Here is a 26,707-nt window from a genome sequence, read left to right as displayed (position 1 = left end):
TTTTTGTGTCCCTTTTTGTGTCCCTTTTTGTGTCCCTTTTTGTGTCCCTTTTGTGACCCTTATGTACCTTCTGCAATGTAAATCTGGTCAGGCATCAACAGTTTTCTTTCAGCCACTGACAAAAAGATGTCTTTGTACAAACGCACAGGCTCAACTTCAGAAACAGAAGCCCATCCCAAGAAGAACTATTTGTTTTGCTGATGTGGATGGTATGCTGATTTCTGACTCTATTCCTTTCAGCAGTAGGAACAGTAATTGGCTACATCAAGTGTGCAGTAAAATAGCACAGCATTATTAGAGCAAAAGATTAGTATGAAATACTGTGTTACACAATATGCTTTTCCTGGAAAATATCAGAATGATATAGGTGAGAGTGAAGGAATTAAAAAAAAAAAACAAGTGAGAACATGTCTCTGTAAGTAGAGTCTTTGGCATTTGAGGTACACTTGCAAGCACAGAAGGAAAGAGAAGTTGTTCTAGCTTAAATGAAACCTCAGCTGTCTTGGTGAAATAGTTTTAGTGGTAGAGTGCAAAGAAAGTCCTAACTTTTACACTGATTATTCATTGCTGAGAAAAGGTAAAGACACCAGTGGAATAAGTGGGGGCAATAAGTTTGTGTGTGCATAGAGGAGAGTGTTCAGGGCACATTTTAAGGTTATGAGCAACAAATTTGTAGTGCAGAGGATTTTAAGAGATTTTTTCAATGTTTACTTCTGAGTAAGCTGTTCTTCACTCCTTTCTATGTAATGAACGCTATGCTACTATGCAGGTGACACTGCTGTCATGGTAGGGATGCTGCTTACCCATATTGTCCCCAAGGGGTCTGAGTATTTTGGCCATGACTCATCATTTCCAATAGTGAGATTTCTTACTGAGCTGTGAATGCTGATTAAATGCTTATTTTAGATCCATGAAATAGGAGCACTGGCTGCTTTTTTGGAACAAAGTTGTGTTATGCTCACGTTTCTCTCTGTGCTTGCTAGGGCAGTCTTCTGGGGCTGCCATGTGATCTCTGTACAACTCTTACCTTGTATGTGGCAGAGCATCCGAGGGTGGGGAACGTTCCTAGAGGAGTATGTTACCCATGAGCTCCTGGAGCGAGAACAATGTTGACAGGTGTTCATTGTGTAAGCTTTCCTATTCTCTTGAAGAGTGTCTTACTGTAGAGCAGGTTGGCTCTTAGGCTCTCCAAATGAGACTGAATGCTGGAAGTGAAGAACAGGAATTGACATTTAAAAGTAGAGGAAGCTTCAATTATTGCTTTTCTTTTAAATATTTCACTGTTATTTTACCTCTTCCACGTGCATTTTGGAGAAGGCATAAGCACAGGAGTCTGGAAGCAAGCTACCTTCTGCTCTGTGGCTAAGTAGTTAGCCCTGACAATTAATACTGCCTGTGGTTGCTTTGCAACTGCTTCTGTTGCCTCGCTGTTTCTGCTCAAGAGCTCAGCTGCCCATTGACATGCCGAGCGACACTCCTTTTTGTAGTAACAAAGTATATTGAAGGAGTAGATTGCTTTCTGGCTTGGGAAGTGAAGGGACAAGAAATGACAGCGAAAGAAATGCAGAGGCCTTGATTTCTAAAGGTGGTGTATGCAGAGAGGAAGTCTTATTTCTCTAAATACTTGGTGTCTGCTTCTAGATTTTGGGTTTAGAAGTTGAAGTTTAGCTGTTTTTACTGTTACCTTTATTTTTTCCTTCCATATAGTACGTATAGCTCCTTCACTGGAGCAGGCTGCCCAGGGAGGTGGTGGAGTCTCCTTCTCTGGAGATGTTCAAGACCTGCCTGGATGCCTACCTGTGCGACCTGCTGTAGGGAACCTGCTTTGGCAGGGGGTTGGACTCGATGATCTCTGGAGGTCCCTTCCAACCCCTACAATTCTGTGATTCTGTGACACCTTGGTTAGAGTACCTCCTACTTTAACATCTTAAGAACATCCAAAGAATGGTGTTGTATTTAAGGTACCTTGTGATGACTCAGAATCAAGTTAATAAAAAATGGAAAATAAAAGTTTAGGGGCTGCTCAGCCACAAGAGCAGAATAAGCATTCATCAGTTATCCATTAGGGTAAGGAAGCAGTGTGTGGTTGCTGCTCATATTTTAAGGAATATATGGAGAAAAGAGGATTGGAAAAGGATGAAGACATTTTTTCAAGCAACTGTTATGTTTTGCACAGTTACATTTTTACTCCATGACTACATCTGACTTAGGAAAAAACAAATTGAGTAGACTGAGGGATTTCACAATGTGTGCAGAAGGCCATGAGACGTGAGGTTGCCCCATATGAAAACAAAAAGTGTAAATCCCAGAGCTGAAGCTCATGGGTTAAGGTCGTTGTATGCCCTCTCAGACAACCGAGGAAAGGTCATGTCCCATGTGATGATTACATTTCAGGGCATGTGGTGGTAGGTTGGAACTGGCATTTCACAGGATTTTTTTTTCTTTTTAAAGCTAATGGCAGTCTTTTTTCTTTTTTATATGTACTTGGGGGCACGTGGAATACTTGAGGAAATAACATGACTTATTAACAAAAGCTGAAAACAACAAAGCAGAAGACAGAAAGAAGTAAGTGATTAAAGCCTATGTACTCAGTTACATACAGTTTGCAGCACCATTTAGTTGCCATTTTGATCACATACAGCAATGCTGTTATGCTGCAAGTTCCCTGCTGTTATTTCTGCAGACCACTGCCTTGCACAAACTATTCCTGATCAAAAATACCAAGCAGTCTGTCAGATAACTTGATTTGATGGTGGCTGTAAGAAATGTACACAGTGCTTCTCATGCTCTTTGATACCAGTCAGAATGAACTCATTAATTTTTTGTAATCATTTTGATACTTAACTATTCATAAATTGATTGATTGAAGTCAATTTTTACCTCACTACCATGTTTTCCACTACTGGAGCTCTGCTGGCTTGTTCTAAATTTGTATGGAATGAAATCAGAAGTCAGTGTTTTATTTAGGAGAAAACAATAAACATGAATACTAATTTCAAAGCAGAAAGCTGCATTTCAGCTGTGAAACAAGATTTGAAGCAGTTCTTGCTAGTTAACACTGTCTTCTGTAGCAATGGGTAAGGATTTGATGGGTTTGTGTTATTCTCTACTATTGTAAAAGTATTTAAATGAAAAATTTTAGTTTTGGTGTATAAAAGATGATGGATTGCAGAACAGATATAGCATAATGGATCAATCATCATAGAGAGTTCAAAGTTCCAGTTGAATTCCCTGCAATAGAGTGAATGTAATGATTTATGTACTTTTCCAAAGTGTTTTGTCTCTGAATTGTATAGCATATTGAACTTTATTTTGTTTTTACCACTGCGTTTACCAATATTTAACTGGCCAACACAGAAAGATGAAAGAAAATTGACTTCTGACTTTTCTCCTGCAAGAAAGGAAATTGTCTTGCCTTCAAGGATATGAATTATAAGCAACAAGCAACACCAGTGAACACTGGTTAGCTGAAGCTTGCCTGATCTGCTCAAATGTGAGGCATTATCTTTCAGAGCTGCTGTCTTGCTGTGATTTCAGTAAAGAACATGCCGTCCATTTGGTCTAATTTCTATCTTAAATGATTGCTGAGCAAAACATCTTATTGGGATTGTTGACTGTCAGGCATCTGTCTGTCCAAAGGCTGCTTTAAAGGGTGCAAAAAAAATGCCTCCGTGCCATGAAACTCTTATATCTGTATTAGCACTGCAGTCTAGCTTAGGTTTCATCTACTCTAAACATAAATACCAAAATATATCAGCAGAGAAGTTGATAATTTTTTTTTAAGATAGTGTAACCCTATAGAAGTGCTTCTTATTTTTAGGTACATCTTTATGTAGATGGGATGCAGAGCACATCATACAAATGAGAGATACCTATATCTCCTGACATAAAAAGTAAAATACACAAAATTTATGGTGTTGGTTGTAGTGGATTGACTGACTCATTGGAATAATGAGAACTGCTGATTTGTATTACATCTGATTGCATTTGTTTTTCTTAGCAAGCATTTATAATTTTGACTTAAAGAAAAATAAATGGAGAGACTGGCTTTTCCAAAGCCCTTTTGTATTTATTTTGAATTACGTGTTTTTACCATAATGCGTACTGTCCATAAGCTTCAGATTAAATGCTTACTAAAAACAGTCTATAAATTTAGTTATAGGAGTGGAAGATACTTTCTCTTCCTGGGTCTTTTGATTTTCTGCATACACTACTTATGTTTTTATGTTTTCTACCTATAAAGATGAACTATGTCTAACTAAAGTTTAAAATCTTGCCAAAGTTTAAAAACCTCAAAGTGTTACATAATGTTATTGCTGGTACAATATGTTCTCGGGAATTTAGATGTGTTACTTTGTCACAACACTCTGTTAATATTTAAATTAGTAGTTAAGTGCTACTAGCTAGCACTGTTGTTATCATAATAAAATCATAGCCAAAACGTGGATTATCATTGCTGTGTTCAAAAAACACTCCTTTGAGAAGGTGCATACAGTAGTTATTTAGAGCAGTCTTATATTTGACTCCCTTAATGGGCTCGTGAGAGACAATGTAATTTCACCTGATGATTGTTATATTGCCAGTTCTCAACTTTTCCCTGGAGAGCACGGAAGAAGTTGCGGTGTTGTAAAGCACGGAAAGATCAAACTACCTGAGAAGCAGTGCTGCAGAGGGCCTCCTCACCAGGATGCCAGGTTGGCAGTTCCTTCCATCCAGCTACAGCAAGTTAACTTCTCTCAGTAGGTAGCAGCGCTCCTGGGGTAGGGGTTTGCAGCTGAGGAGGCTGCAGCCTGGCTTGTTGTGCTGAGCAGCCCACAAGCAGGCAGGGGAGTGCTGAGGGTTGGAGACCATGGAATCCTTCCTGTTCTTTGTGACACATCTGAGCTGCACACGCTACTATGGAAGCAACACAGCCTCATATTTGTCTCTCATCAGCCAAGAGAAATAGTTGTGTGCTTCCAGTTCCTCCTTTTTGATTTTACCACTCTTTAACATGAGAGGAATTTTAGTTTCTGTAGAGAATTGAAGTTTCTGTGTGGACACTGAAGAAATGGTGACCTACAGGACTGTAAAATTACTTGACATTGGCTTTGGCTGTTCAAGAAAATTCACACTTTCCAATGAGATTTGAGGGATTTTTCAGGAGTTTCGGGAATTTTTCTGGAGTACAAGTGCAAAGCTACATAGTTGGTCTGTTCATTTGCAGCATATGAAATTGGTGTCACAAACTTGAGTTCATTGGATTGATCGGATGAGTAAGTGTGAAAAAATCTTCTAGCATTGATCAGTAAGGCTCTTAAATGTAGCATGGGATTGGCATTTGCATCTAGTAACAGAAAGGAAATTTAAGATGGGAGAAGACACATCATGAAGTGTTTACTGTTTATTACCCTGGTTGTCTGTCTCAGTGACAAAAATCAGATAACTGCTAAATTGAGTTTACAATTCTTGAACAGTTTTCTGGTCTGTTATGTTAGACACTGTGTTACGTAGACACTAAATCACAGGATATTCTGTGAGTGTGTCACAGCTTCAGAGGCAGAAAAGCAAAAGATGAAAGAAAACAGGTTTGTCTGCTAGTTTGTTTACATTTGGGAGGGAAAAAGGAGAGTTCCTGGTGCAACTGTTGTGGTAATCATTTTAATAAATATTTGGGTAATGTACAGGCTAAGCAGCTAAGATGCTGCTCTTAAACCTCTTCAAGAAAAGAAGGCAACTGATAGCAAAACCTAGCTAAGAAGCAGCCCATGCAGGTGCTAGTTTCTGATCCTGAAGCCCCAAAGAGTCTTTTATCATTTGCTTTGTTGTAAGCCCCAAGTAGAAAAGAGGCTGCCCTTGAATTCTTGTGTCTACAAGCTCAATAGCCACTAGCAAATCTGGCATAGTTTTTGCATGGTTGTTTTTTCTTTCTCTTTAGCTGTTTCTACACTTCACGAGGATCTGCTGAGCCTTATTAGGTTGGACAGAGAAGCAATGGAGAGGCAGTATTAGTGCCACATGTTCAGATAGACAGAATTAGATAAAAGGCTGATGAAGTGATTACTTACTACGTTTAATTGCATAAGAAGGAAAAGATTTGATAGATAAGCTTAAAGAAGAAATACTTTCATAGTGAACTGCCCTAAAATGGGACAGGATAGAATCTGGGGCCAGTTGCATGTTTTGTGTCAGGTATCAAAGCACAGAGCGTTGAGCCTGAGGGCCTGTGAGAGTAAGCCAAAAAGAGGAGGCACTGCAGCTTCCCTGCATGCCAGGACTTTGACCCTATGTCCTGCTCCTAGCATCTCGAGCAATCTGACAGAACAACACAGATAAAGTAACTTGTGCAGCATGCTTATGCATGTCAGCCCTTGTTTCACTGGCTCCATATGCGGTCCTTTTTCTTACCACCTTCTTCCTGAAGACCATTTCTGCCTGCAGACTGGATGCACTCAGTCTGGCGAAGGGAGATAAATCACACCTTCCATTCCATTCCCTGAGAAACCTTTCCAAGGAGTCCGTGTGCCAAAAGGTAAAGATAGGGAGAGTTTATGGGAAGGAAAAGGAAAGGAAACAAAGGGATCAGTGGATAAACTGACAAGGAAAAATAGATGGGAACTTTGGAAGAAGGGAAGAAAGGAAAACTATAACTGTCAAGGAATAGACTGGACTAGAAATTCAAGTTCGTTACTATGAGAGTGGTGAGGTGCTGGGATGGGCTGCCCATAGAGACTGTGGATGCCTCATCCCTGGAGGTGTTCAACGCCAGGTTGGATGGGCCCTGGGCAGCCTGGTCTAGTATTAAATGGGGAGGTTGGTGGCCCTGCATGTGGTGGGGGAGTTGGAGCTTCATGATCCTTGACGTACCTTCCAACCTAGGCCATTCTGTGATTTTTTTTTTTTTTAATTTTTATTTTTAGGTTTTTCTAGGAAGTACAAGTCACTGGGTCTTGCCTCCTTAGGCATTGTGAAAGAAGTTTGCACATGATAGGAATGAATACCGTGGTGTTTTGGGTGTATTTCCAAACAGAGCGCACAGAACATATTCTACCTTGAAGGCATTAGGGCAGAATTCAGAAGCTTCTTTGTACACGTGATTTTTGTGTTGACATTTTGTGTTAAGCTACCACTTTTTTAATATCACCACACCTCACAAATTCTAAACTTGACAGAACAAGGCAACATCTGAGATGAGTGGTATCACATTTTCCTAGAGGTTCTCAGCAGTCTACTTTGAGCTTTTTAGCTGTCACTTCACTCTTAGAAATGTATGATTGTATGGGATGTATAGCAACTTGGAGAGCAGATTCTCTTCTTGCTGGGTGAGAAATGAGCTCTTTTAGGTTTTTGAGGTTGTCCATCTGTATACAAGGTCTTTTCCAGCCAAAGTGTCAAAGTTGCAGCATGAGGTCTCTGGCTGGTGGGGAAAGGGGCTCAGACCGAGGTGGTTAGAAGCCCACATTCAAGCAACTTAATGAGAGAGCACAAGCTAAGCTGGCCCATTTGGTGTAACAGAAAATTCAGAGATCAAGTCTAGCTGCATAATCTGGATGTCGTGGTAGGGAGTTGTCAGTGTATTACTGTAAGCAGTACACAGAAGAAAGCATTTGTTACTTCCATTGATGTAATGGCCCAGTTAGCGTCCATCTATGAGCTTCACCAATGGGGGGCTTATCTGTGAGTCCTCTGCCTTAGACATGCCACGAAGATCATACAGTTCACAAAGCATCTCAGCATATCATGTAGTATCTGCTATACTACAGGCAGTAATAGCTGATCAGTAGAATTATCATAAATCAAAATATATTTATGCAGTTAGATTGCCTATGATCTTTACTGAAAGCAGCTGAAATTTCTGTGTTGCCTGTAGTTCTGTATTTTCAAGATCAATCGATGAATCACGGCCACTGCTGTATCATGCTATAAAGGTCCTGGAGGTAGAAGGAGGAGATTAGTTTCAGAAGAGGAGAGTAGACTATGGATCAGTTCCCTGATGTCTGCTGTGCCCCAGAGGTGAGTCAGGTCACCACCTCTGGATCCTGTTAGCCTCTTTCCATAGAAAGCCTTAAGTCACCCCTTTCTTTTTGCTCCATGGGTCTTTTAAATAGCAGGGATTCGTGATCTCTGCTCCTCTAACCTGGACCAAACAGGGCTTGCATCCCTAGCAGGCTGGAGGTACACCTCTGAGGCTGCTGGAACTTCCTGCTGTCTCTGAAGATTCACCTGAGGTTACAGGATTCTGGAACTTAATCTGTCCCACTGAGTTTGCAGAGGAGCACGATGACCTTCAGCATACCCTACCACACCTGCACCTTCACTTGTGATCTCCGCTCGTGATCAGTTGGCAATACAACCCCTCACACCAGGGCACTGCATCCAGAGAGGGTGAGTGTGTGGGTGTGTGAGGAGTGGTGGGGCCTGGGCTTGCTGATATTGTCGGATCCAACAGGTCGGGCAATCATTTGCAAATCCAGCAGGCTGTTGCACGTGTTAAGAAAAAGCACGTGTCCTCTCTCTTATTTTGTTTTCCAGTCAGCGTGACTAAGCATGTAGTCTTTGGTCATTGTTCACTGAAAGCCGTTCCAACAGATCAATGAGTACCCAGATTGTAAAAATTAAGGAGTCCGAGGAGCAGATAGAGCCACAGATTGACAGCATATGTTTCTTAAGCAGCTTGCAAATAATGTGTCTTGATACATCAGCTGAGCTCTAAGGAGTGTTAACAATATAATTCAGCAAAGACTTTGTGTTCCCATGACCTTGCCATTTTGAGTTCAGGAGCTGCTCGCCCCTTCTCCTTGCTCCCACAGTGCCCCTGAGGGCTGTAGATTTGGAAGGCAGCTTCCCAGAGAGGAGGGAAGAGGGACGAGCTTCCAGCCAGGGCTTGTGCCTTCTTTCCATGACGCTGAGGCTATGAAAAGGGTGCAATGAGTGTGACAAAGGGTCTGGGAAAACAATAAGCTGTAAAGATCTCAGCAGATGGGTGGTTTGCTTTCTTGCTGGCACATTAGATGTAAGGGGTGGGACTCCGAGCTCAGCAGCTTGGCTAAATGCTAGAGCCGAGCGCTTACAGAAGCACTTTGTAAGACCAGCTTCTAGGGCATTGGACAGGACTGTGCTATCAGCAGCTTGAATCAGCACCTGTGGGAGCAAGATTCAAAACAGACGTGCCAGCCAACATGAGCACAGCGGGCAAAGTAAGCGGAGTGTTTTTTTAGGAAAAGTTTCTTTGCTGCAGCTGAGAAATGTATTTTAAATGTAGTTTCTTTGCAAGGACACCATAAATACTGATGGGGTGGTATAAATGATAATTTAGGAGAAAGCTGGTGCAGTAGAGCTGCTTTTCCTTGCAGACCACTGTACTCTCCTAGGAAATGGCTGCTAGGCTCTTCAAGGCAATAATTTCAATTTATTTAAATACTGAGGCAACATAAGCTAATGACATTAGAGTAAGAATAAAGCTAATTTCAAGTTCCGATTATATATTAGATATAATATAATGTAGTAAGTATTCGGACAAATAAATGTATTTATCAGCTGCATCACTTTCCCTTCTGAGATCTCGGGCTGATTCTAACTTTTTCTAGCTTTTTACATTTTGTGTAAGTTTATTAACGGTTTGTCATCTTTAGAAAACGTTGTGTTAAATTTTAGGGTGTAATTATGCATATGTTAAGATCATCAAGCAGAGGTAAATTCACCAAGTTCAGTTCTCTGTTCAGCCTTTGCCTGAGCATAATAGGGCGTTGTGGTGGAGTTACCACACTTTGTTTTCAGTGTATTTTTCTTTGAGGCAGTATGCAAGTTACCTTGCAGTTTATGTGACCATGTTACATAATCCTCCTCTCTAAAAGGGTGTGTTTCTACAGCTTGCTTTTCTTCTGCTGTCATGATTTTTAAGGTCAAGGTAGAAAACACGAGTAGAAAAAAAATATGCTGTGACTCCAGTTAGTGCTTGTCATATAGATCAAGTGTGCTGTTGGCTCATCTGGGGGATTCTGTTACAGTCGATAAAAGCTCACAGTCAGCCATCAGAACACAGCCTAATTAACCAATGTCCAACTGTATGAGAGATTCATTTGCTCTTAGCGATCCACAGTTATTGGCTATCTTTGCTCTTACAAACACTGCACAGGCTTTGTGTTTGCAAATTGTGAATTCATTAGTGAGCGATGTGCAATAAAGTCCTTTTTCTCTTTTTGGGGAAGTTTCCTTGAAAATGTTGCCCTTTAAAATGTGATCTTGCTTCACTTGTAATTATTTTTTTTTTACTGGAAGCATTAGGGTTAGTGCGGACCTCTCATGTCTCTTTTTCAAAGCTCTTGCTCTTTCCCACTTTACATCTGGCTACTGAAAGTGCACTATTTTACATTGCAGGTCTGTTAATTCTTAGTACTTGCTTTCCTCATTACCAGTTCGCATTTTGTTGCTAGACATGCCTGTTTTTACTTAGCTAACTTTTCATATCAAAGCTTTTTATCGTTCTTTCCCAGAAGCATGCAACACGGTGTCACACTGCATGGCAGGGTCCCAAGTCACACAGGATACTTAGGTACATGCTGAACTTCTGGAGTCATAGACTTAATTCTCTTCTGTTTTTCTCTTAAGATAATAGCACCTGAGCACTTGCAGTTTGTACATCTTACTTAAGGGAAATGTGGAAAAATCTTATTCCATGGCCTTTAGCTGTGCAAAGTTCTGTGATGAGAAGACCCCACCAAAAAGGAACAGGAACAAATAATGGGGACAGAGATATGAACAAAGTCAGACATGATCTTGGTGGCAAAAAAACCCTGCCTGTTGTATTTTTAATTTGTTTCCTAGTTTTCACTCTTCCCCAGAAATGAATTGAAATTCTGCATGTACAGATGTTAAGAATCTTATTGTGTTGACATTTTCATTGCAAGGGCCTCTCCCTTTTCCTTTGCTCTTTTTTCAGGTTATTAAATGCAAGGCAGCAGTATTGTGGGAAGCAAATAAACCATTTTCTCTTGAGGAAGTGGAAGTTGCCCCACCAAAAGCACATGAAGTTCGTATTAAGGTATTTCAAGTGTTTTTTAATAGAAGTGTTATGAATTGCATTTAATGTTGCTTAGCCAATTATTTCTGTAGACTCATAGGATGTGGTCTTGAAAAGTATTCAGTAGGTAAATAGTTGCTATTCAGTGAGCTCCTCTGCAATATGTTGCAAGTCATAAATCTAATCATGCCTTTTTTTAAGAAGGTTTTTTTTGTTTGTTTTGAACTTTTCTGCCTTGCTTTTGCATACGTGCTGGGAAATAGCACTGGGTGATTCCTTTTTGATCTGGGTGTTGAGTATGTTACACTTCATACTGTTGCTTCAGAGCAGTTTTAAGTGTTGTATGTGGGAGGAGAACCCCTACGTGGGTTCAACAACTGCACTTGTCAGAATAAAAGTTGTTAAGGCATATTTAAAACTTTCAAAACAAATACAACTGCTGAATGCAAGAAAAGACAAAATGTGCTGTTGAATGTTATGTATGGCTGAAATTTTATGTATTTTTTTACATGTGTCACGTATACACGTATAAAAATATTATAAGTGATCATATATCATATGTAATTACAAGTAATATTGTACTACCGCATAATAAAAATTTTAACATTTTAAAATTGATTTAAATTACAAGAGAAATATTTATATAGAAATGTTATTTAATTCAATACTTTTCTATTTATATAGTACTGAGATTTTATATGTATGTGTAAATATAAAAATAAGAATTGATTCTATTCTGTTCTTCACCTGTTGTTCTGCCCAGCAATCAGTGGGACTCCCGATGGGAAGGGCTGGCACAGCAAGCACTCACAGAGGAGTCTTGCTTTGTAAATTAGAGACATGCAAACAATGAAGATTAGGAGTTGAGCAATTAAATCTTTTACCCTTAGTTCTATTGTGTGCATATGTACACAGAGAGAAGCAAGGGACTGCTCCAAACATATGACATAACGTACATACACGACGTGACATAGTGAATTGCTGAAGCATTCTCACCCTTCTTCTAAATCAGATTGTAGCCACGGGGATCTGTCGCTCTGATGACCATGCGGTGACTGGTGCACTGACTATGCCTTTTCCAATCATCCTTGGGCACGAGGCAGCTGGCATTGTAGAAAGCGTTGGGGAGAAAGTAACTTCATTAAAGCCAGGTATGAAACAGAACTGAACACAAAATCTGTGCTGAGTTTTCAGGCTCCTGTTTAAGTTGAAGCCTATTATGTGTGAATACTTACATTGCAGAGGACTATCTATGTAATTCACTTTTAACACCTCTGTACTTCAAGTGTCTTTGTTTTTACTGGTCAGAAGTATGAAGTCTATTCAAAGCAGGTCAGTAGATGTATAATGTAATATTATACATTATACAATATAACAATATAACAATATATTATTAAAATGTATATTTTAAATTTCAATTATAGCCCTAGCTGCTTTTTCTCTTAAGTTTTGGTTCCAGAACTTGATGCATCACTCTGTTATGTATGTTTCCAGGTGAGCTGAAACAAGCAGCACAGGCTTGTGCATACACACACCACCCCCACCTACCTCTGAGTTCTGAGGGGGATGGGGGGAAAAAGCTCCAAGACCTGCAAAGTTCATTCAGCAGAATGATTACTAAGCCTGGATGTTGTGCATGTATATGCATTTTGTGTTCTGTAGGTCACTTTCCACCACTTAGTGGAAATCAAACTGATTTTGAACATGTGAAGTATCGGCCACATATCAGAACTGTCAAATCACAAATTGACCTGCAGCAGAGATTATCAATTTAGGGATTTATCATACTTTGTTGCTGTGGGAAATGGTAAAAGATTGCACTGAGAACACAGGTTACTTTGTTAATTGGCATCACTGTACTAAAGAATTAGAGATGCCTTACCTTGCATGCATTGCTGCTTCTCTGATAATTACTTTAAATAAGATGACGATTCAGGAGAGCGAGCAAATTAATGCTTAACTTATTTCCTATTTCTACAAACAGTTTACAGTTCTCTTATCTTAACATGCCAACCTCCTATCCTAGAAGATGTCAGTTTTTATCTCAGTTTCCTCACCTGTGCATTAGTAAGTAACAGATGCAAAAAACTGCTGAATGAATACTTTGTGAATGGCAGTAGCTTTGAAGATTTAAGGCATAGCTCAGTTTCACTTCTGTGAAAAACACCCAGGATTTTGTGTGTTGAAAGCTGTTGTCAGAAGTCCATTAATGATGTCTATTATGTCAGAGAGAGGCAGTGGAAGGAAATAAGTTCAGCACTGCACTCCTACTGCACATTGTTTTTTAGGAATTAAAAGTACTTGTTTTGTGTTTTTACCTGAACACTTCTTGTATCTGTTTGTTTAATCATTACTGTTTTCTTCCTAGGAGACGCAGTTATTCCACTCTTTGTTCCACAGTGTGGGGAGTGCAAATCTTGCTTAAGCACCAAGGGCAATTTGTGCAGTAAAAATGAGTGAGTCTCCTAGATTACTTGCAACTCCTATTTGATTTTAACTTACACAAGACTGACCATATATGATAGATCTCATTTACCATTATGTTTGGTTATTTTTCAAACAGCCTTTCTTCTTCTACACCTACTGGAAGAATGGCTGATGGCACCACTAGGTTTACCTGTAAAGGGAAAGCAATTCATCATTTTATTGGTACAAGTACGTTCACTGAATATACAGTAGTACATGAAACTGCTGTAGCCAAAATTGATTCTGCGGCTCCTTTGGAAAAAGTTTGTCTGATTGGCTGTGGATTTTCAACTGGTTATGGGGCTGCTCTGCAGACTGCCCAGGTAAACACTGTAGGTGTTTCTGCTCTGTTCAGAATTGTGTGGCCTGTAAGCAAGGTGTCAGCATGGCAGCCAGCAGGCATATGTTCTTTTTGCTGTGTTCAGGGTGGAAAGATGATATTAGTTCTTTGCCTTCCTCAGTTCCTCTAAGGTATTTAGAAGTCTTCAATAGAAAATCCAATAAAAAAAACTCACTGCAGTTTGCTAAGTTTTCTTTCAGACCTCTAGCTTTCTCAGTCCTCAAAAAATGTTATGGCAGAGACAATATATGTTATTGTAACTTCAGGCTTCTTCTATTCTGAGACTTTACATAGTATATTCAAAGAATTTGTAGCAGTACACAGATGTGGCTTTTTACAGCTGTGACTTTTCACTATTTCCAGTGGAGTGACACTACAGATCTTAATGCCATTGAAATATAGAGCAGCATAAAAATAATCTGTCTATAAACTTGAAGCCGAATGCAGTAATGAAGATCTAGTCTTAGAAATGTATTCTAGGGATAATTTATCTTAGTTCCATGTAGGATTATATCAGTGTAGCCGGATACTGCACTAGAACATATGCATTAGCAAATGTCTTCTCAACAGGTGATCTAATATACAAGAAGTAGATTAGGTGAGAATATATTGAAAGTAAGAAAATGCAATGTCTTTACATGGACTGTAACAGGATGCCGTGTAAATATAGGTAGAAGCAGGCTCCACCTGTGCTGTCTTTGGCCTCGGAGGAGTCGGCCTCTCTGTTGTCATGGGCTGCAAGGCAGCTGGAGCATCCCGCATCATCGCCATCGATATCAACAAGGACAAGTTTGCCAAGGCCAAGGAGCTGGGAGCCACTGAGTGCATCAACCCTAAAGACTTCAAGAAGCCCATTCATGAAGTGCTGACAGAAATGACCGGTGAGGGTGTGGACTACTCCTTTGAGGTCATCGGCCGTATTGAGACCATGGTATGCATATAAAAGATGTGGTCAAAAGAGGCATTAACTCATTACCTGACTTTTCTCTAACCCACTAAGCACCAGTAGTGAGGAGCAGAAAGCTGCCAGTGAAGTGCTAAGCTAACTTGAAAACTGTTAAGCCTGGCTATCAGCCAGTGAGATGCAGGGACAGAAGCATACTCAAAAACTTAAGAAAAGGATCTTAAATGTAAATTCTAATAGGAAAGGAATCCAAGCAGGGTGACTCATTTTTACACATGTAACTAAACTCAACATTGTCTATCCAGCAGTGTCTTATCACTAATAAGACAAAATTGGAAAATAGAACAAGCTAAAATATGAGTGGATAAAATGGTGTTAGCTACTGAAACAGTTTTGGAAATGCAAGCTGGTCCCTAAGAGAAGGAATCAAGGTTTTGAGCCCTGAAGGCAAGACTTGCATGACAATGGCATGTCCCTCTGTTTTAAATGCAGGCTGAGGCCTTGGCCTCTTGCCACAAGAACTATGGAGTCAGCGTGATTGTGGGAGTGCCCCCTGCAGCACAAAAGATTAGTTTTGAGCCCATGCTTCTCTTCAGTGGTCGCACCTGGAAAGGATCTGTCTTTGGAGGTGAGGACTTGGAAAGATGTGATTGGGCTGGCTTGTGAAACTTGTCTATTAACTTGAATCAAAGGGAGTGGATTATTGATAGCTGGACATACTACTGATAACTAATATGCTAATAAAGTAGCACAAAGAATCCCTGAAGGAACTATTATCAAATGGTTACTGAAGAGCAGAGGAGAGAGAGAAAAACAGAGAAAGATGGGAATGAGAGGCACAAAAATGTCAACATTAAGAGAAAAAAAGAAAAAAAGAGGAGAGAGTGAAGGAAAAACAAAAAAGGCAGAGAGGAGAGGGCCCAGAAGGATGGAAAACAGACTGGTGCATGTAGAAGGAGGAGTAGATAAAATGGATAAGAAAAAAGGAGTGAGAAGAAGAAAGATGTGGGCTAAGGACAAAGGGAGAAAAATAACATAAAAGGAGGGAAAAAAGATGGGAAGAATGAAGAAAGGAAGGAGAAAAGAAGAGAAAGGGAAAAGAAAGTGGGGGGGAAAAAAGAAAATGAAAGACAGAAAAGTGCAAAAGTGGAAGGTATTAAGAAAGGCTGGGCAAGAAAGAGGTAAGAGCAGAAATGACAAATGAAGAGAAAAAGAGAAGGAAGAACAGGGATCAAAGACAGAGTCGGGAACTGCAAAGAACATTCAGATCAGACCAACCTGCTTACCAGGTTAAGCCCCAGCAAGCTGCCATCACTCACAATTGCTCTCTTTTCTGAGCTTTTCCAGAGGATTTTCACACTCAGTGAAAACAAAACTAAAAGAACTAGAAGACAGAGGAAGCTTATTTCAAGAGTAGGTTTTCCCTTTTGCAACCCGTTCCTCTGATGTATTCAATAGACACCTGACTAAAAGAGCAAAAGATAAATTAGGTTATTCTGAGAGAGGATCCTGTTATAATGGATAGAAGCAGTGTCAGATAAAGCCTAGAAAAAACAGGCAATTCCTCCTGCTGCCCCATTTTGTTCCTATTAAGTTTCTAGTCACCAACAGAAATGTCAGCGCTGTAGTTTTTTTGTGTGTGATTTAGGGAATGCGGCATCAATAAACAGGATGAAACAGTACTAAGGCATGTATAATCAACGAATATACAGATGTTATCATTAAGAAATGTACAGGAAAGTTAGGCTAAGTAAGATTTTTACAACAGGAAAATAATAAATGGAAAATGCTTACCAATGTTCTAGGCTCGCCATATTCTCCACAGGAAGTAATCTCTAGGAAGAGATCCTTCCCTGCTGGCAGTCAGCTCTTAAATGGGATCTAGGAGAGGTGGAGTCTGGCTCCACCTCTTCCGGTAGCACAGGTGAATTGCCTTCACCTGTGCTCCTGTGGCTGACTCATGGCCTCAGGTGGTCAATCAGAGGTTCAGGCTGTGGTTCAACAGTTCCCATACAAGGAGAGTGTGGGGGGTGTCTTTATCTTTTAAGATTCAAATGTCAGAAACGTAGACTTGTACCAGTACAGTATTTACTTGCTTGGTGTGTATGTGTTGGTCATTACACACTCCTCTCCACTGTGGACTAGCTACACTTAGTGCAGCACTTTGCAGTCTATATTACAAAGGTCAAGTTAAACTGCAGTATTTCATCATGCTATTCTGCTGTAGAAAGTTTATCTAAGAATTTAAGCCCCTGTAAGTTTTATCTATTTTGAGTAGCGTTTAATGGTTCATTATCCATTGTCTGTGGTTTTCTTTCAGGTTGGAAGAGTAAAGATGCAGTGCCCAAACTGGTTGCTGATTACATGAAGAAAAAGTTTGTTTTGGATCCATTAATAACCCACACTCTTCCTCTCGCTAAAATTAATGAAGGATTTGATCTGCTAAGGACAGGGAAGAGGTAAACACTGCTAAACTTTAACTTTAAGAATCTTAACTTTAAGAACTGCACAGTGAGACAGAGCGTGACTGACTTTGTGACAGAGAATGATGAAAGCAATCCACAGTGCCCATTACTCTTGGCCAGAATAGTATGTGTCCACGAACAGCTGCTGTAGTAACAAAAGGTAGCAAAGTTTTAGATTTTGAAATGTATTGGGTGCTTTATTTCTTTCCAGCAGAATTTTTAGATTCTGCTTCCTGTCTGATTTGAGCAAAGAGTCCTTGTGACAGAGGGAGAAAAAGCTCTCACAGAACAGCAAGTCAGCGCCCATTGGAAAAGAGCACGCAAGGAAACTGAACACATCAACCTAGAAGAACATGGGAAGCTAGCTCTATCACATCTCAGGAAGTGTTTTAGGATGAGGAATAGGAATATAGGAATAACCTATGTTTACTGGAAGAACGACTTACCATTCATACAGTGAATTAGGGAACAGAGTCCCAGTGCAATTAGTCCTAAATTCACTGGGTAGTCACTTTGGAGCTTTTCAAAAGGGAAAGTAGTTTGTGTATATACAGAACTAGTGCATGCTGACTTACAATTTGGCATTCTTCAAATATTTTGAGAGTTCAGCTCAGACAATGTTTTTATAGGATACTGAAATCAGGAATATCGTTTGCCAGAGATGTTTGATGAGATTCTCCATGGCAAAAATTGAAAATTCTCATTGGCAAAAGTGAGAAATACATCTATATATTTTAATATGTGTTCAGGCTACCCTTCTTGAAGGTTCTAGCTGTTGTTTACAGTCTGGATAACTGCATTTATACTTCCTTTTCATTGCCAGTTGCTAGCATTTTAGGCATTACTCATTCTAATTACAAAAAGCATGTAGCAGATTTTTGCCCCTCATATTTTCTTTGAGATTTGTTCTCAGGTTCCAACTATTCAGCACTTAACTCCATTTTTTTTCTTTTTTACTGTCCTTATATCTGTTGTAACTGTTAATTGCACTGATTTTAGTTTTTAGTGTAACAAGCAGGGGAAGTGGTGAGGATGGGGATACCATTGCTTTGCTAAAGTACTGACAGTCAATCTGAAGACAGAGACATTAACCCAGTCATTTATGAAGTGAAACATTTCAGTGGTTACTGGGTAAAACACTTGAGTGTTGACAACATATCATATAGAGTATGCAAGAACCACACTACAATGTACCTATGGTTATTTAGCCAAAGTCATTAGAAAGTTGGGGCTAGCTTTTAAACCCTTGCAAGAAAGTGAATTACCATGTTTCCTGACTGCCTCTGCTCACTGTCCATGTACATTAGGCCCACTACACTCTAGCAGGTGAGAGCCAAGACCTACCTGACCTAAAATTTCCAGGCCCCATCATCTATGCCAGAAATCAGCATAACCTGCTTGAGAAAGGAGTCAGAGTAAAGCTAATTATTTTCTTGCATGCCATTTCTAATCAGCAAAAGAGAAACAAATAGCCTCAAAAAGTGAATGGGAATGCTCATAGCATGGTAGTAGTTTTTAAGATTTATTGTGGCAGGTGTTTCTATGTTAACAGTCTATGTTTTGAACTCCCAACTAAGGGAAAGAAAATGCTTTCCATTCTAGTGCTGAAGGTCCCACTATGGCGGCTTTCAGCTCTGCTCTCCCTTCTTTTTTCTCATTTGATACTGAGTGCATTTAGCTTGGTGGACTTTGCTCTCTTCTCTGCATCTGCAGCAGGCTTTGTATATCTACTTTATCGTTTGGGAGGGGAGGACTACCCTGGCTGACAGTGATAGCCTGATTTTTTTCAGAGAAAATGGCAAAGTTTTACCCTTTCTCTAGTCACTAATTTATCATTTTATATTTCAGTATTCGCAGCATCCTAGTACTGTAGCATTCTTGATGGCTCAGCAGCAGAACAAACTTCATTCTGCTCCAGTACAACTGATACGAATCAGACATTGCTGAAAAGTTTCACCACCGCCTTCGCTTAAAAGGATCACGCTCAGCATCCAGACTTCAAGCAAAGCACTTAGAATGGAAATAATCATCTTTCTTCCCATCTTTTGTTTTTTATTACTGCTGTCAAATTTCTCTTAATATCCAAAAATGATATTACAGCCTGTGCTGCTGGGGCAGGTGTTATGAAAGGTTTGTTTTCTGATCTTTAACTGTGAATACCAAGTGACAGTCTGCAAAAGATCAAACTAAGAATCTTACAGCTTTTTCTGCATTTGTAATCTGGAAACAGGAACAGAAACTATTTCTAATGAACCACCTTACTACAAAACCTGTTCTTCCTACATCTGATTGCACAGTAAAATGAAAAAAATCAGCTACTATCTAGCCTAAACTGCCACTAGTACAGCTCAGTACCATTCCAGTGCATCCCATCAGCTGCCAAAACATATACGGAATCTTGCTGCTTTCTGCATCCTGGAAGCGTGGACAGAGGCACTTCTATCTTGGAAAATATGGCCTACACCCACTTATCTTTCAAAAGAGATGATAGCCACTTCCAGTCGTCCTAAGTACACAAAGGAAGACATACAGTGCTTGCCCAGTAGCTGGGTAAAGGAGACTGAAATAGGGGGACAAAGAATACAATGTACGTCAGCTGAACAAGTCCTTGAGCTGCCCAGCAGGGTTAATGATTTGAAGACAGGTTTACTGAGAGATTAGACCTATCAGAAGGAGCTGCTCTAACATATATGCGTCTACTTAACTCAGCTTGCACAGCAATTAAGACCCAAACATCAAGGATTTCTTTACGTGGCATTGTCTGGGCAGTCAGGTCCAAAGCCTTTTTGTGGACCATAAAAGCAGTCTCTGTTGGTGAAGCTCAGCAGAAGAATCTCATCTCTCTCAGGGCAGGTGCATGAGAACCAACAGCAAGAACTGGATTGCTGGCATGTTCGTTCAAAGGAGCGGGAGGAGGGTTTCACTTCTACAAAACTGATCCCGTCTGTGCTAACACAGATTCAGTAGAAACAAGAGTGGAATCATGTCTCAGTTCACGGTGGCTTCTAATAAATCTTTTTCAGTGGAGGCAAAGCTGCTCTTCTGTATCAGCTAAGACGCAGCTAAATCAGGAGCTCACTCAACAGAAGTCAAAAAAGGTTTGCTAAAAGCCACATAGCGGAGATAGAAGGGACAGAAAAATTGTCCTCCATGTGCCAGACACATGGTGCTTCCAAGGCCCGTCATGGCATGAATTTTAGGGAATATAACATCAGTCTTCAGGGTTGAGGATCAAAAACAACAACAACAACAAAAGAGCTAGGGAATGAAGTAGAACAAACTTCCTCAATTCTGTCCTGTTCAAGAGCACGTAAAGTCCATTTTTGCTGTCCCTAGAGCCCACAGATTTGGGAATGCCAAGAGCTCAGGCTCCTGACTGCAGCATGGCAGAATTTGATCAACACTGTGCAGATGTTGGGCTGAAGCAGCAGGGCTGGAGAACAGGCTGCCCAGCAGTACCTCCACACGGCTGAAGCCATAGGCATACAACAGGGCCTCCAAACCCCAGGGGACAGCTCAACCACAAGGAAGAAACATTTGCCATGCTTCTCAGCACTGGGGAAGTTTGTGGGGGCTCACGTGACTTGGAAGCTGGGTTTTGGGCCTCACTGCCAAGGGCAAGCACAAGCTCCCACCCCTGACTTCACCATATCATGTTTTAGAGTTATCTTCTTGTTTGTAATTATTAATCCTTTCACAAATACATTGGGGCAAACTGCTGCCAGGCCAAAGGTTTCTCCTCAGCAACAAGTGGTGTCTAAGGAAGCACAGCTGGCGATGGGAGTCTCCTCCCTCCAGCTCTTCCACCAGCAGCCAGAGAGAAGAAGTCTCTCTGAGCTCTGATGTGCCTTTCAGAGGGCACGGGGAGTCTCCCCAAAAAGCAGAACCACCAATAAAAGCCTCCCTGGAGGATTTCTGCTTATTCCCCACAGAGCATAGCTGCCAACCATCAGTACCTCCATGCTGCTACCCACCTCCTCCCCGCTCACTACGCCCTCAGCACCCAGCCCTGTATGCAGGGAACCACCTCTCCCACTCTCTTCTGAGCTTCCTCTGGCCCTCTGCCAGGACTCCCAGCACACCCCTGCCGTATCACCTGCAGCCAGCGGTGCCCAGCTGCATGCAGGGGTTCCACGCAACACACGGGTCCAGACGGGCAGACGGCACCAAGCCTCCATCCTCTGCCACTGCTGGAGACAGCTCCTCTCAGACCACATGGCCACTACTGGAAAAGTAAGGATGCCTTGTTGCCTTTTTTCCTTCCGCCCTCCCACAGAGATACCCTGGGAATGGCTCAGCCAGCACACTTGAGCTGCAGACCATCTTTTCTCTGACTCCCCTGTCTCACCCAAACCTCTTTGACTTGCACAAGCCTCTGCTCTCATATAGCTGCAGCACGTCAGTATCTGTGGGAGGCAGTAGCTTAGCCAGCACGGGGGGGGCTTTAAACAGCTTTCTCCCTGAAACAGCTTTCTCAGTGAAAACTGAGAAGCTGTTTTGCTATGAATACTACCCAAATGCCAGCTGCTCCACTGCTCGACTCCTTCTCCAGGAACGCGGTGTGCGATTCAGTTTCCTTCCAGAAGTGCCTCCGTCCTCTGCTCTCCTAGGGAACAGCTTGTAAGAGGGAGACCGCAGGATCCCATTGAAAGAACAGGCTGCTGAAGCGGTCATTGGGAGGGCACAGGCCAGGGCAGAATGAGCATTTAGTACTTCCTTGGAGCTGTGCTATTGACAGAGGCCGACAAACCACCAGCTGATCTGCTTTTAATCCATTACTCTTTCTCAAAGGCGCACCTTCTCACACAGCCTCACCGCTCCCATTCTTCCAGGTTATCAGATGCAGAGCTGCAGTTGCCTGGGCAGCGGGCAAATCGCTCTCTGTTGAGGAGATAGAGGTTGCACCTCCAAAGGCACACGAAGTGCGAGTCAAGGTAAAAGCACTTTGTTTTTTTTTTTTTTTTTTTTTGGTTTTTTTTTTTTTTCCTCCCCCCCCCCCCCTTCCAGTATGGGATATTTTTTGGAGGATTTAGCTAAAATATAACCATTGGGTATCATGGTGCATTGAAGCTTAATCTTTCCCAAGGTTTGGGAAGGAGACAAACATTACTACACCCTATTTCCTGGATCCATTATGGAGATCAATGGTGGTCAAGATGTTTCTAGAATCATATTACCATAGAATATCCAAAGCTAGAAGGGACCCACAATAGGCTCACTGAATCCAGCTCCTGTCTCCACATAGAACCACCCAAAATTCAAGTCCTTTATCTGAGAACGTTGTCTAAATGCTTCTTGAACTCCAGCATCTTCATGCTGTGACCACTGCCCTCTGGTGAAGAACCTTTTCTCAACACACAGTCTCATCTTCTCCTGATGCAGCTCCACTGCACACCCTTGGACCCTGACACCATCAAGCAGAGCTCAGTGCCTGCTGCTTTGCTCCCCTCATGAGGAAGGACTGAGGTTGCAGGAAGACCTGACCTTAGTCTCCCCTTCTCTGGGCTAAAAAGGCAAGGGACTTGAGCCACTCCTCACACATCTTGTTCAGAGCCTTCACCATCTTTGTAAGTCTCTTTTGGACACTCTCAAATAGTTTCAGTTTTATGTCCTTCCTATATTGCCGTGCCCAAACCGCAAACAGTGCTCGAGGTGAGGCTGGCCCAGTGCAGAACAGAGTGGGACAATCCCTTCCCTTGACTGACTGGCAGTGTTGGACATGATGCACCCCACAGTATGGTTCACCCCATGGGCTGTGCCAGGGCACACTGCTAACTTAGATTCAACTTGCCAGCAATCAGAACCCCCAGGTCCTTCTCCACAGGGCTGCTCTGCAAGCTCTCATCCCCCAGTCTGTGCATATATCTTCAGTTGCCTGTGCCAGCCGCAGAAGTTAGCATGTGCTCTCATTTAGTTCATATGTTGGTGTTGCCCAGTTCTCCATTTTGTCAAGATCTCTCTTCAAGACCTTTCTGCCCCCTACAGAGTCAACAGCCCCTCCCTAATGTAGTATTATTTGCAAACTTACTTAGCATACCATCAAGTTCCATATCCAGATCATTGATGAAATAATTAAAGAAAACTGGCCCCAAGATGGAGCCCTGACAAAACTCATTAATGACCACCAGGTAGTTATGACCACATTTAGTATAGCCTTCTGAGCCCAACCCATCAGCCAGTTGTTCATCCACTGAATAATGTTTCAGTCTAGCTGTATGCTGGACGTTTGGTCCTGAAAGATAAAGACAGACAAGATACTGAAAGATTTGCTAAAACAAAGAAAGCTTCCCTTGGTCAAGTGGGAGGGAGGGTGGAGTGGGGGGTTAGCCTTATTGTAAAAGGAGATTAATTCATTACGCAGGACTTTCCCCCCATGTGAACCCACATTGGATGTGACCAATTATCTTTCAAGTATTTTACAATATCTCCCAGAATAATCTACTCCACAATTGTGCCAGGCAAAAAAGCGAGACTGACAGACCTGTAATTAGCAGGATAGTCTTTCTGTTTCTTCATGACAACTGGGAAGTTTACCACCTTTTAGTAGATAGGAACATCTCCAGATTTTCCAAACTAGTGAAAAATAATTAAAGAGTGGACCCACAATGAAATCAGGCAGCTCTTTGAGAACCCTGGGACCCATAGATCAGTAAGTATTCAGGTGGAGCAAAAAAACCACCAAAGCACAGTTGTGTGATTTCACAGTTCCCACAACAAAGGGACTGAGGGTCTCAGAGCCAATCAACATTGTTCCAGATGTTCTGTGCACTTTCACTGCTAACAGATTGTGGCTACAGGGATCTGTCGCACAGATGACCACGTTCTTGAAGGTACATTTCCTGATCTAGAATACCCAGTCATCCTCGGCCATGAAGGAGCTGGGATTGTGGAGAGCATTGGAGAAGGAGTGACCTCTGTGAAACCAGGTAACCAACGCATGCAGCCAGGACCCAGCTCTCAAAGTCTGTAAGGCTGCCCAGAGATCAGAAACTCCCTCTGGCCGCACACCAGTTGTCACACACACTTTCCTCATCCATACCAAAAGTGCATGAGGTGGGCTCTGAACGTGTTCTTCGGACAGGAAAAGGAGAGCATTCATGCCGGGGTGCCGTCATCACAAAGCTCAGCAGAGGCATGCCAACAGGCCACCGAGTGAGAGGCAGCTGACGCTGGATCTGCTTTCTTCCAGGAGACAAAGTCATCCTCCTTCCACTTCCTCAGTGTGGAGAATGCAGCTTCTGCTTGATTCCTGACTCCAACTACTGCGTGAAATCACAGTGAGTTTGTTTTCACCTACACCTCTACCCAAACAGGCTAAACCATCAACAATTCTGACATGCACACACATGTACACATGTGATGAGCAACTCACACACGTACTTCCAACAGCCTCACTGAACCACAAAACCTGCTGCCTGACAAGACCAGCAGATTCACTTGCAAAGGGAAACAGATCCATCACTTTGTCTGGAACAGCACCTTTGCAGAATACACTGTTGTGCCCGACTACACCCTGGCCAAGATAGATGCTGCTGCACCTCTGGACAAAGTCTGCTTGCTTGCCTGTGGTTTTCCCACTGGCTATGGGGCTGCCATCAACGTTGCCAAGGTAGGTATTCAGACATGTCAAAATTAAGCATCCCACAGCCATTTTCACATCCTCAAAAAAGCAATAGAAACTTCCTCCTCACCCATGAGACTAATCCAGCCCCACGTCATGCAGGTAAAACCAGGCTCCACCTGTGCTGTCTTTGGCCTCGGAGGAGTCGGCCTCTCTGTTGTCATGGGCTGCAAGGCAGCTGGAGCATCCCGCATCATTGCCATCGATATCAACGAGGACAAGTTTGCCAGGGCCAAAGAGATGGGAGCCACCGAGTGCATCAACCCTAAAGACTTCAAGAAGCCTATCCAGCAGGTGCTCACCGAGATGACTGGTCACGGCGTGGACTGCTCCTTTGAGGCTGCTGGAACTGCAGATACCCTGGTATGTGACATTTTAGCACGCCCTCCTTCCCAGAATCCCATCAGACAAATTCCATCACAAAACTTGCTTTCTTGCGTGCTGCCTATGCTTCAGGCCATTCTGCTTGGGGAGAAACGATTCAGGAGTGTAACAGCAGGAATGGAGCTTTCCAAGGCTGGTGCAGAAAACAGCCTCCATTATTAGGTACCAGGGAGGCAAGGAAAGAATGCATTTATTACAAACTCAGCTAGTGTGCTTGCCTGTCCCACCAGATTGCCGCCCTGGCCTCTTGCAATGTGAACACCGGGCTCTGTGTGATGATTGGGGAACCACCTGCTGGTTCAACAGTTCCCATTGATCCATTCCTTCTACTAAGTGGGCGCACCTGTAAAGGGACTCTGCTTGGAGGTAGGAAGCCCAAAAAGACATTTTAGACATTTCAGCCTTCTCCTTCACGGGAATTCCCAAAAGTCTCTGGAACAAATATGCTCCAGGACATACACAGTGCTTTCACATACATAGTGCTTTCCTTCACAATGCAAATTACATAGTCCAGCACTGTACTCCATACAAGAGCAAAAGGAAATCTCTCTCATAGTTGTAACCCACCAGGCTCGAAGGAACTGTGAATACTTCAAGCTTGGCAGCGTCCCAGAAGTTCTTTGTAGGAGGCTGCTGATGTTAAATCTACAAGTGAAAATGAACACTGAAGTTCCACCTCACAAAATAATCGAATCATAGAATACACTGTGTTTGAAGGCACCTAACCAAGCACGTAACAACAATATATCTAAAATATTTTATCAACTTCCTGACCCTCTTGAAAGATTCGGCACCGAGCAACTCCACCAAGGGTTCTGTACCAAATCAGCATTTCTCCAGTTATTCACTGCATGCCATTTCTCCCATTTCCAGGCTGGAAAATGAGAGACTCTATCCCCAAATTAGTTGCCAGCTATTTGGAGAAGAAATTTAACTCCGACTTGCTGATCACACACACGCTGCCATTTGCTGAAATCAACGAGGGATTTGAATTGCTACGTGCAGGCAAAAGGTGAGATTCTGATTCGAACCAACAGGAGTGATGCACAGCAGCTCCTGAAGCGGCACTTTTGTCAGCTCGCAGGCTCTGCCAGTAGCACCACTTGTAACTCCTCCCTTCCTTTCTTCCCTCTCCAGCATTCGCAGCGTGCTGCTCTTCTGAAGGATGTGATCAGGACAGCACGAGTGCAGCACACAGCCCAGCAGATGCCCTCCTGTGCGGGCCCTTCCCTCCCACATCGCCCTTCATGGACTGTAAAGACAGAAGCACAAGGAACCTGTCAGCTGTGCTGCTGCTGCCAGCGCTCCTGAGCCCATCCTCTCCTGAGAAAGCAGTTATATAAATAAAGGCTCTCTTACAAACTCTTCCCGTGGAGTGCTGTGAAACAAAAGGTGCTGATGTTTCTGACCCGCACACTTTGCCATTCTTTGCACACTTGCACACCAAACACCTTGTGCACTTCTGCACATGCACTTCCACCTCGGCCACCATCTCAGCTGGCTGAATGCTGTAACACAGACCAAGGGA

At 42.2% G+C, this 26,707-nt stretch overlaps 3 protein-coding genes across 7 annotated transcripts in view; 2 read left to right on the top strand and 1 right to left on the bottom strand.

The window, feature by feature from the left end:
* CUNH4orf17 (chromosome unknown C4orf17 homolog) overlaps nt 1–1,293 on the bottom strand; it is a 9,217-nt gene extending 7,924 nt beyond the window's left edge. The window contains exon 1 of the mRNA XM_042872058.1: nt 1,028–1,293. Within this exon, the coding sequence (XP_042727992.1) occupies nt 1,028–1,124 (97 nt within the window). The 5' untranslated portion in view covers nt 1,125–1,293. The remainder of the gene's footprint in view (nt 1–1,027) is intronic.
* A 3,183-nt stretch (nt 1,294–4,476) lies between these two features.
* On the top strand, nt 4,477–19,488 carry LOC122179731 (alcohol dehydrogenase 1). Of its 5 annotated transcripts, XM_042870736.1 has the most exons (10): nt 4,477–4,694; nt 8,145–8,364; nt 10,919–11,020; nt 12,012–12,150; nt 13,368–13,455; nt 13,563–13,788; nt 14,476–14,736; nt 15,202–15,337; nt 17,030–17,168; nt 19,023–19,488. In XM_042870736.1, exons 4-10 carry the CDS (start codon nt 12,069–12,071, stop codon nt 19,045–19,047), a joined length of 957 nt encoding a protein of 318 aa, XP_042726670.1. In that variant the 5' UTR covers nt 4,477–4,694; nt 8,145–8,364; nt 10,919–11,020; nt 12,012–12,068; the 3' UTR covers nt 19,048–19,488. The 5 variants fall into 5 exon arrangements, with proteins under 5 accessions (XP_042726670.1, XP_042726671.1, XP_042726666.1 ...); XM_042870737.1 differs by lacking the exon at nt 8,145–8,364; XM_042870732.1 differs by lacking the exons at nt 4,477–4,694; nt 8,145–8,364 and adding an exon at nt 6,326–6,511.
* A 1,482-nt stretch (nt 19,489–20,970) lies between these two features.
* On the top strand, nt 20,971–26,544 carry LOC122180555 (alcohol dehydrogenase 1-like). Its single transcript, XM_042872277.1, has 9 exons — nt 20,971–21,407; nt 22,007–22,108; nt 23,959–24,100; nt 24,364–24,451; nt 24,564–24,783; nt 24,898–25,158; nt 25,410–25,545; nt 26,053–26,191; nt 26,317–26,544. The coding sequence occupies exons 1-9, from the start codon at nt 21,135–21,137 to the stop codon at nt 26,339–26,341; spliced, it is 1,386 nt and encodes a 461-aa protein (XP_042728211.1). The 5' UTR covers nt 20,971–21,134; the 3' UTR covers nt 26,342–26,544.
* The last annotated feature ends 163 nt before the right edge of the window (nt 26,545–26,707 follow it).

Source organism: Lagopus leucura, unplaced genomic scaffold (genome assembly GCF_019238085.1).
Source record: "Lagopus leucura isolate 7727_CA_CO unplaced genomic scaffold, USGS_WTPT01 Super-Scaffold_100004, whole genome shotgun sequence".
Taxonomy (NCBI): domain Eukaryota; kingdom Metazoa; phylum Chordata; class Aves; order Galliformes; family Phasianidae; genus Lagopus; species Lagopus leucura.
This window is presented reverse-complemented; position numbering and strand designations above follow the sequence as displayed.